The 11443-nt window shown below is 41.2% G+C and overlaps 1 protein-coding gene across 1 annotated transcript; it reads right to left on the bottom strand.

The window, feature by feature from the left end:
* Positions 1-3196: 3196 nt before the first annotated feature.
* Positions 3197-10873, bottom strand: GDF15 (growth differentiation factor 15). Its single transcript, XM_069649270.1, has 2 exons — positions 10434-10873; positions 3197-4644 (listed from the first exon to the last, which is right to left on the bottom strand). The coding sequence occupies exons 1-2, from the start codon at positions 10747-10749 to the stop codon at positions 3824-3826; spliced, it is 1137 nt and encodes a 378-aa protein (XP_069505371.1). The 5' UTR covers positions 10750-10873; the 3' UTR covers positions 3197-3823.
* Positions 10874-11443: the final 570 nt, after the last annotated feature.

The raw sequence follows: 11443 nt of genomic DNA, 5'->3' as shown, positions 1-11443 counted from the left end.
AAAATGTCTCCTCTGGCATGACACAGGGAGCTAGAACAGAAGTGTAGAACTATTGAGTGGCCACCATCCCATATATCTAGTTGTTTGGTCTTTTTGTTCTCTCAGTAGAGGGCCTCACACATGTTGGCACATTACAGGAGATATCCATAGGTCCCGTAGGACTCCTCAAACCCTTCAGGAGTGGGTTCCAGTGTATATTGGTAATTTTGGACTGCACAACTCATTCGCCATTGGCATACTCCTTGTGTTTCAATACTCCAGAGAATATACTAAAGGGCTTAATTCCCTGGTTTAGTGGTGTTGGTTTTTCTGAGAAACATTTTGACAGACCACGTTACATAATGTATACCCTGCATCATGTTGATAATGAAGTAACTGTGAAAGGTCAAGTCTCTCCAGACCTTCTAATGCTATCAGCAGACTGACAAACGCAAAGAGAGAATCTGAGGAAGGTGGTTGACAGGTATGGGAAACCTTGGGATGCCCTTCTACCCTGGGTCATGTTAGATATATAGATGACTCCCGATACTTTCATGGGATTCTATTAATCTGCAACCAGCCCCTTTCAATCTACGTTCTGCAGCAGGCACTCCATGGAAAAAGCACTCACGTGTGCCTCCACCTTTCATCACTGCTGCACACCACTCTAAACGTTCCTCAGCTTCTTCCTCTTTGTTTTCACATCTGGGACTCTACCCTGACTGGTTCACCTCCTACCAATAAGACTAGTCCTTCTCCATCTCAGGACCACTCCTATAAATAACATCCACCATAAAAAATGTCTAGCCACTTATAGTGCATTTTTCAGTACCACAAAAAGAATTCCTGTGACATCTCCTAAAGCAAGGTTAAAACTCTGAGCATGGAGACACATTTGTGGGGAAAACGAATTCAGACGTTCTATATTCCTCTCGATTACTAACAATACAATAGAGGAAGATCAGAAGAGGTTTTCTGTATCAAGTAAGAAAATACTTCCTTGTAAAATATTAAAAGATAAATGACCTAATTGAAAGCTGTGTAACGTAGTTTGGACTTTATGAAGACAATTAAGGAGTTCAGCTCTTTAGAGTAAGCATTTAACAAACAACATTCTGAAAATAGAACTGTTGGAGTTAGTGTGGTGGAAACTTCAAGCATCAACATAAAATTCATATGGCCACTTTCCAATTCCTCAAACAACTAGAAACCAGGATTTCAAATGTAAAGACATTTAGGGGAGGTTTTACCTAAATATGAATGAAGAAATTGACAGATTATTTTGTTCAAAAATAGTTTATTTAAACTGCATGTTTCAGAATCTATCGAAAATTATTGCTCTTTTTAAATATATTAAAATAAAATACATAAACATACAACGCTTTCATAACATATAAAAATAGAGTTATCAGCAGTATAAAATAAACATCAATAAGTTATCAATAAATATAAAATGCTGTATAAATAAAATCCTAATCATAAAAAATATATTTCACTTACATCATACTAATAAACAAAAACAAAACTTTCAGTGCATCTTTGGGGAAAACAAACCTAATGACTTTAACTACATTTGTATACAAAAAGTTTGTTTTGCTGAAAATTACAGAATGGTATATAAGATGTTTGAATTCTTGCTATTTGTAGCTCAAGGTGATTTTAAACTTGGTCAGTTATAACATGGCCCTTCTAGTCTCTACAACAAATTACAGTGTCAAAATGGAGGAAAGGTGATTTATCATACTAATAAATAAGGAGTAAAGCAAGCAGACTGTCTCAGATTGAGCCCAGCTATTTGCACGTGGAAAGGGGTAACACACATACTCCACTGCATAATTCTAAAACGTAAAAGGGAAATTAATTATTAGATTTTTATTCCATTAACATTTTCAAAGCATTAACAATTTCCATTTGAGGAACACACAAGTGGTATCAAAACCATGGAATTGATTTGACCTAATCCTTTTCCTACAGAATTCCAGATTATCCCTTGATCATGAAGCAGAGGTGCATGCACTATGATGCCATGTGAAAACACACAATGCAATTCATTTCAAACTATATGGATTCAATTACCTGACAACAATTGGCAAAAAAAAGGCTTTTCTTTCTGTTACTTACGCGTGTGTACTAACAAGGTTTGGTCGAGGTTTTTTCTTGCAAAAGGTCTACAAAATGTATAACTCATATTTTAAAACAAATCAGTAGTCTACTAACAGAATGGGTAAAAGGCAGATATCTGAGATGAATGGAGGTGGTCTACTGGAAACAACCATTGTGAGTGTCCTACTACCTTTGCTTAGGCATAATAGTAGAAAAACGAACCCAGGTTTCAGTGATATTTTTTACAGGTCAGATGTGCTACATATTAACAGTGCATAGTCCAAGAAGATGGTAAAATGCATTCCATGTTTTGGATAGGTCAAAATAGCAAGGGCACAGGCAACAGTGTGCCTATGTTCTTTTCCCCCCGTAATGCAACATAGAGGCAAGTTGGTGTCCAATAAAGAGCACATACCAGTAACAATTAAACTCAGTTGACAAAATCAGAAGCACTGCCAGGCCTTTTTTTTGCGTGGTTCTCACAGTGGCCATAAAGTGAAGTGGCAGAATATCATCCGTTCAAAAACTATCGGAGGAGGGATCAATGGTACTGAAAAAATTATAAAATTCACTTATGTTGATGTATTCGTTTATGTGAATCAGCAAAGAACAAGGGTAACATTTCTAGTCCACCGTTTGTTGATAGATGAGACTTGTATCATCTCATTTTCTTGGATTATTTTCATTGTGTAAAATGGTAATAAACCAGCCATTATTATCATTTGTTAATATCTTAAAACAATACTAAGAAAACGCCTTTTCAGTTGAATATTCTATCTTTGACTTTTTCATACCTTGCAGTTTTTGAACCACACTGCACTGCTAATGGACCCTCTGATACATTTAGGTGCACGACCTTGTCAACTCCACCATTGACATAGTAATAGAAACACCATGACTAGTATTAAAACTATGACACTACAGTGCATGAGAACACAAATATGAAGATGTGTTGTCTTAATGATTACATATGCACGTTTGCTCTGTTGCTAATTAGTACACTTTACTGTCTCTTGATGGTAAAGTTACCATACCTCTTGCAATTTAGAACAGTAATGCAAAAGTCTTAGGGGGTAATTCATGGATTATTTGCGCTGATAAAAAAACGGGATTTGTGCGCCATTCTGCCTGCAAATCCATGTTTAACAAATGGGAATTTGCGGGCAGAATGGCGCACAAATCCCGTTTTTTTCGGCGCAAATAATCCATGAATTACCCTGTTAATGTTAAAAGTAACATTGTGATGTCATGGTTGTGTAGTTACTGCAGTAGTGGTTTTAAGATCAACAGTGTTATTTTTTTGTTATAGGTTATTCCATCAGAATACGGGCAGACTGGTGGCTATTTTCACTGCTATCAACTTACCCGTTCTAAAATCAGAAGGAACGTCTTTAGAATTTGAATGTACACCGATTTTGCCGGACCAAGATCTTGATAGAATGTCATATTGTAATGAGGCAGACAAAAGTCAGGAACATCGGTAAAATGGTTGCAAGTTAAAGTTGAAAGGCCCCCAGCATATGCAAGCAGGCCCAGGGGTGTGTGCATTTCACCTGTTGAAATTCCCAGAAAAATATTGTCAAAAGTAATCTGGCTTGTACATTTTTTTTTAAGGCGGCCTTACATTCCTTCACCTATTCCTACGGGAAGGCTACTAAACTGTTTTGTTACTAAATTATTCGACAGCTATCAGTTCAGTACATTAGTATGCACATGTTGCCCTATTAATATAGAAATATTACTAAGCACAGTGACACTTCTTTACGAGCATGTCCTCAAAAGGTGTTAGAGTCAAAGTTTGCTCACTGTTATAATGCATGAGCACCAAAGGTTCATAGCTGGCAGGAACACAACATGGGCCTGGTGTGGCCCCTTTGGACAGGTGGTGCATTCGAGATTTGATCTGTGCATGCATGCTTGCAGGTTTGTAGTTGTGAGGGCATGACCCATCACAGAAGAACATGGTGTAACTCTCTGGTGCGATGACCCAGTCAGACCAGCCAATCTCTTTAAAGGAGATATGTAAGGATTTGCGGCAACAATGCTTCTCATTCTTTTTGCAGTCTTCTTGTTCTTGTGTTGGGAGCTCCCTGGTCTTCCTAACCACTGATTTAATGATCTCCTGGGTTTCAACCTCCAGTATGAGAGCTTCGGCCCGCTTCTTATGCAGGCTATGCACTAGTGGAATATCAGAGACCAGCATCAACTCCAGCTGCAAACTTTCCTCAGAGCTTGCTATCCACTGTTGGACAGCTGTCACAACATTGAGAGTTAAGGATTTAGCGTCCAGTGGTTTGGAATCAAGAAGTGTATGTTTTGGTTCTCCGTTCACAACACTGGACTCCATTACCTTATAAATGTTCACTACAGGTGATGGTCTGTAGAATATTCTGTTAGCTGTTTGACTTTGTGCAGTAAAAAAGTGCTTGTACAGCTGGAGCTCAGCCCTGACAACACTCATTTCCTGGTGGAGTGTCACAGTCCTGGAAAATACAAGGTTTATTGTATGTTTGTAATTTTCATGAAGCTGACTTTTGCTTGCAGTCTTGATCTTGAGAGCCACTGTAAGAGAGAAGGAAAGGTTGTATAAGTTATATAGTTTAAAGTATGGTTTAATTGTACAGTTTGTTTCAGGAGACACCATTATTTGTGTAAAATGTGTTTTAGAAATAGGTCGGCCATAGCATTAAAGGAAGCGGATTGTGTTGCCTCTTTTATTTATCATTGTGTAATTTATTAAACTGTTTCAGTAATCTATCTATTTGATTGGAACAGTATGCCTGGTTGTATCGTTCAGAAATTCAAAGGCTTTGAATGACTGATGTTTTTTCCCCTTGTTCCCTCCCTCCTTGAGCGCTTTGAAAAACTTGCTTTGTGCATAGGCGCTTTACAAATAAACAATACCAATAAAGTAGCCGATAGGTCACAGAGAGTGCTGGTTGTGTGCCAAATCTGCCTATTTTCCATGTGTCTCCTTAGGAGTTCTATTACCTCAATCCGGACCTTTGGATGTTGTAATGGGGGGCTATTATATTCGCTCCTCTTACTGGTTCCTTTGGTCCCTCCCATGGGGTCGCTATTTGTATGCCAAAAACGGATTCCAAAGTGATTCATTAAATATGGGATTATGTTGTGCTGAGAAAAGTATATTAATTCTGAGGAAAAAGGTGAAGGCTTTTTTCTTCTACTTTTCAAACTTGAATATGAAGGTGACTTTTTGGGGCATTGGTAACACTTTATAGATGGTCATGCGTGGTAAAAAACGGCACATTAAGAATTTGCACAAATCAAATGAAATCCATGAACCTTAATGTTGCAGTTTGCGCTTCCAACTGGACATAGGCAGTGTCCTACTTGCCAGTGTTGTGACTCCACCCTTGCACTCTAAAAAGCATCCACTATGCTGGCTCAAAGAACCAGAAAAGTTCAAACACACCACTCCCACGCGGCGGCTGCACCCAAATCACCTGCACCACATCCAAGACCTGTTAAATGGAACGCAACACCCTGGCAGAAAATCTCCCATCGCGAGGGCCAGCCCAAGAAGCCAGGGTCTTGCCACACTTCAAACCACAAATCTTCACCTACAATGCACCCGAAAATCCAGAAAACACATCTCACACACATTGTCGGCTGGTGCACGCCAAAAGAGCTGGCTTCTGAATATTGGGCTCAGATAGGAGAGAGCCAGTCGGCAGAAAAAGTGAGCTTGCCCTGCTTTCACCTTCCACCCCTCACTCCAGAGAGGTGCGGATGGTGGCTTTCCTCACAGGAACATTTTGGAAATAAAGGGTTGACATTGGCATTTTACAGCAAAATGGTTGCGTGAAATGTAATACAGTGGCCTGTGATTTAGAGACAGCCGGAAGGGGACCACATGAGATACATCTGCGTTTCTATATTCCAATACTTCAGGTATCGGGACTGTCACAATGCAGTGCAGATCACACTAAAGAAGCCACGTAATATACTGTGCCAGCCGCACACCTGGACAAACTAATTCAATCTTATCTGAGCATAAATGAAATATGTTTTTAATTATTGTGCCACGTAATAAATATGCTAACTGTACATTCTAAGACTCGATATATATATATATATATATATATATATATATATATATATATATATATATATATATATATAATAATAATTAGGCTTTTATATAGCGCTACAAACCCTCAGGTATCTGAGCGCTGCTTATTATTACCCACGGTGTGTGGTGCTCATTTATCGACCTCGGAAGGATGAAAGGCTGAGATTGGCCCCGCCAGGATTCGAACCTGCGTTAGCAGGCTCTGCACGGATGTCAAAGCGAGCGCTCTACTCGCTGTGCCACTTGACCGGCTATATATATATATATATATATATATATATATATTACAGAGCATTGTTAATGTGCTTGTTCAGGGGTCTTCAACCTGAAGCTCTCTGTATGTTATGGACTGCCACTCCCATGATCCATCATAATGAACTATGCGGCTTAGGCTGCTGGGAGTTGTAGCCTAAATCATCTCAGGGGTCAAGGGTTTCGGACCGCTGTACTCAGTGATAAAATATAACCAGGACTTCTGTTATAAGGATGGCACCAGCACTTGCCAGTTAAAATCCACTTCCACAATATATTTGAGAGATGCTTAAATATCAGAGGGTGCTGTCAATACGTGATTGTATTGTTCAAATATTTCAAGATGTAGAGAAAAACAAGGCCATCAATGTGCTAAGCCGCTATGGGGCTCTTTAAACGGCCATCCCGTCACCCCTCGCGCCACCTGACTCACTAGACGCTGCCGCTCCTTTCCTCCCTGCCCACCTTTCCTCCCTGCCCACCAGTACAGCTGTACCCCTCCTCTGTGCCCCTCTCTATGCTAGCCCCGCGTACATCTGTTCTGTTGTTACCCCTAAAAAGCTCTCTGTTATGCATCTGTAATCTTGTACACCTCTCCAAAGTGCTCCATTATGTATCTGTGTTGGTGTATATCTCTGAAAAGTGCTCGGTTGCTTCTCGAAGCTAGCCCCACGCGTATTAATACCATAATAATGATAAAAACGTGCAACAGTGCTTTTACACATTCCAGAGTTCCGTCCTATGATATGATAGTTTATTTATATAGCGCCTATACACATTGTGTTTTCAAAGTGCTTCAAGGCAAGGGAGGGACCAAGGGAAAAAACAATGACATTCTTACAGGCCATGAACAGTAAGCATGTGAAATTAATTATCGTACTCGGCCTGATGACATTTCAGATAGTGCAAGAGCTAAGCCATAGATAAGGAAGGGAGGGGGAGAGTGCGAAGGGAATGGAAACAGACAGGCGACTACCGTACTAGGCCTGACGACATTTCTGGTAGAGTCAGAGAAAACAAAAGTTGAGGGAGAGGGGTGCAGAAAGGGAGGGGAGGAAAACAAATGGGCCAGCCTATACATTTTAAACATGCTAAGATACGTTCTGGGCAGCCGAGCCAGTTTCAAATTCCCCCAGTCACTTATGTACTGCCATGTCACCAGAGACATCATAGTTTTGGCTAATTTAAGCACATTGTTTTGCTAGATTCTATAATTCCACTGGAATAATGTCATGCCGTTTTAGCAGTGCTATTTAATCTCCACAGATTGTGTTTGAAGAGTTAGAACTTGACACATTAGCCGTTTTACAATAAAGACTGATCATTCTCCTCAAAGGTTTATTCTCTTTTGGGAACACATTTGGCTACCGCATTTTGCAAGGTATGTGCAAGCATGTTCCTTAGGGGGTGTTTTGACTTTTTATACTCCGGTATGATTATAGTGTGACACAGTGTGTCGTTATGTTTTCTTCTCTAGTGTGTTCTTACACAAATCCATTGAAAAGGATTATTAATATAAGCGGCTGATATCCGGCTGGATGTGACTGTATTATTGGCAACATTGGATCCTTGGAATACACAGATCCCAAGGTATATATGTTAACAGCAGATTTTGGTGCTAAGGGTTCCCGAATGGGGACTAGCTACGGGTGGCTTTATTAATTCAGGCTTCCGTGTTTGTGTAATGTTGACATATGACATTAAAAGTAGGTAAATCTTGGGAAATGTTGGTGCACACACAATTTTTTAATATGGTTGTATGTTTTTAATATGGTTGTATGTTTTTATAGATTGCATTAAGGATCACGTTCAGATCCATGCCCACCAGGACTGGAGGGGACGATCACTGTAGAAATTTAAGAAAAGCTACCCCTGATGAATGTCAGACATCTAAGAGTCAACAGACAGAAACATGTTGGGTTATATGTAGATTGCAACAAATGAATTTTTCACTGATATTTGTATGGTAAATGTTTTTTTAGTTAATGTGATATGGTTGTTTTTTTATTTTTATATTGATGTTGTGTATGTGATCGTCCTGTTTTTGATAACCTTGTTTTAGGGTTGTTCCTTAATCTGTGTAGTATTTAACACAGTTTTAAAGAGAATTATGTCTTTTTTCTATAATGAAATATTTTTCTTAATGATATAGCTTTTGTGTGTTACACCTTTCCTTCCCATTAAAATGTGAATTTGAACTGTTTTCTTCTATACTATAAAATATACCAGTGCTATATCAGCCATTGGAATAATTCCACTCATGTTTCAACAGCACCATAAAAGTTATCTCTCCGCTAAACCCTTTGCAACGCTAATTTGCACATGCCAATATCAACATTGATTTGCCGGTGTGTTCCTAGTTAAGCAAGCTTCCACAGTGCCTACACAAAAATTCCCATAACGTTCCCATTACCCCTGGCAATTATCACAGCCATCTTTAAATTTGCACCGAGAAAAACATCCCCATGCCACTTTCACAAGGCCCCAGATAACTATTCCAAATAACGTTCCTTTGTCCTCAAAAAGGTCTCATGCTACTTTCTCGTTGCTCGAAGAAAGGTTCCCATGCCTGTTTCCAGCCGCCATCAGGAAATTGCCCCATGCTCTTTTTCCTGAACCCTAGCTCATGCCACTTTCACCTTGCCTCCAGAAAGTCACCCTGTGCCACTTTCCCATGCCTCATAAAAACTGCCCCCATATGTTTGAGGGATTCAGCACCTTTGGAGCCCCTGCAGCCTAGACCCAGCCGGCCTCCTCGCGGTGCACGCGTGCTTGGACTGTGTGAGATGAGCGCAGTGTTCTTTCCCAGCAGGCTGGGCTCCACATGCAACTTTTTCTAACCATTCCCACGAGGGATAGATGCAAGCCTAACCAGTTTGCCAAGTCAGTCATGAATATTGATAGGAGCTGCTGAAGAAAGTAGGGCACTGCCCCCAGCCACCCCAATAAACCAGCCACCACTGATCAAATGCACCATACTTGCCCCGTCACTCCTACCTTGCAGGGAGGAAATTAAAACGAATCTCTTCCAGGAACAAGCTTGCTCAGTTCCGAAACCACGATTCCTCCAATAACCTTCCCGACCCCCCTTTGAATATAACCACTCTCCACCTAGGCCTGAATTGGTCTCATTACCTTTTACAGGCCTCTCAGTGGCCAGAGTTGAGTCCCATTCTGCTAGCACAAACCAAAAGACATTGACATGTTGTTAAGGTTTCGGTCTATTTGACCTAAAATATGTGACCTAATCACATTTGCTCAAATTTATTTGACCGTTTTTTCGGTCCAAAATTCGGGGGGGAGCCCTGCAGTCCACCCCTGCCCGCTCCCCACCCCCACACTTCCCCTTAACCTAATATATACCCTTAACCCAACCCCATATATATATATATATATTTAATTGAATTTGACCGAAAAAAGGTTACAAAAAAATCGATCAAAATGTTTTAGGTCAAATGTTTTTAGGTCAATTATGCTAATACCGAGTTGCAGCGGCCGAATGTTACGGTCCTTTTCGCAACTATAACAATGATGCTCCTGTATGTGGCAAGTATCCGTAACATATGTGTCCTTTGGCGCGTGAATAGCTCATGTTCATATTACCAAGCTAAATGATGCACTGTCTCAACCTTACTAAAATGCAAGCCAGCGACCCGCAGGAATGGATGCAACCAGTGAGCTGTCTCACCAGATCATTCTGCACAATTATTTATGAAATGTATAAACTGTTTATCTAAGAAGGGCGATATATGGTCTAGAGGCTAAGTTAGCTTGGAGCAGATATCTTGGTTAAAAGCCGGTCTACCTCGCCTGTGCAAAATTGTGTATTCTGGGGAAGTGACAGCCTCAGCTACCACATATGACACAATTGGAAGCGCTCAGATGAACGGCACACATCAGTGTTGAATGCTAGGTTTAACCCGTGGCCATTCTAATTGGCGGGATTTAGCGCCAAACAATCCCCTTCAACGGCTGCACGAGCATGTCAGAGTGTTCCGCTTACCTTTCGGAGTGAGGCGGTGCACCGTCTTCTCTGTTGCTGCCTCCAGGCTTTTCTCTTCTCTACTGACGTTCCCTTTCAGTTCGCCCAGCTTCTCCTCATAAACTCTGTACATCCTCTGCAGGTTTTCTTTATGAAGCCGCTGCCAGACGATGGGAGGTCTGTGAAGTCCCAGACGGTCTAATATTTCCTTTTTCACCGCCTCGAGCTGTAACCTCTTCTCCTGCTCCTCCAGGGGTCGCAGCTCCACCACGGTGCAGAGAAACAGGCAGCCCAGGCAGGTGACTGCGTAGCTGGCACCTGGAGCCGAGCTGCGCATGGTGTGCTGGTGGCTCCGCCGCACTGCAGCGCAGGATTCCCCCTGAGAAATGCAGAGCTCCCTCGCTGCCAGTCCTCGTGAGAATGAATGAAACCCTCCATTCTTGGCCTTATATCGTGTTGAACTTGATTCCCCACCCGCCCCCGCACGCACCACTGCAAGACGTCACTCACTATCGTAAGTCGCACAACAATACTGGCAGTGAAGACGGAATTCTCCCTGCTCCGGGAGGAAAGTGCAAGATCACGCTTTTTTTTTTTTTCTAGCGTGGCGATTCTTTACGTGAGCTAAAGGTGAAACGTTCTATTAAACCTCGGCTTTCCTCTCTAGCTCTCATCAAAATGGGTGATTTATTCTAAGTGAGCGATCAAGATACGGGCATGTATTCTTATACTTACGGGCATCTTCAGCAGAGAAGAATAAACAGTAATGTCAGCAAAGCACCTTCCTCGGGGCAATCAACCAATGGGAGTCCTGCCATGTGGTTTCGTCCATTTACAAGTGATCAGAGTCTATACGGCAGTGCCATTTTCTCATGTTCTCAAGCAGGAACGCAGACACTGTGGGGATTATTAAGTGTTTGGAAGGGTGGCACATTTCTAGCGGTAATTACTTGACCACCACTTTTTTGGTGGTAACGGAAATACTTCCCGTTTTATCTGAACTCCTTATTTCATGTTTTGGGGTACCAATA

Source organism: Ambystoma mexicanum, chromosome 1p (genome assembly GCF_040938575.1).
Source record: "Ambystoma mexicanum isolate Mex_15411 chromosome 1p, UKY_AmexF1_1, whole genome shotgun sequence".
Taxonomy (NCBI): domain Eukaryota; kingdom Metazoa; phylum Chordata; class Amphibia; order Caudata; family Ambystomatidae; genus Ambystoma; species Ambystoma mexicanum.
This window is presented reverse-complemented; position numbering and strand designations above follow the sequence as displayed.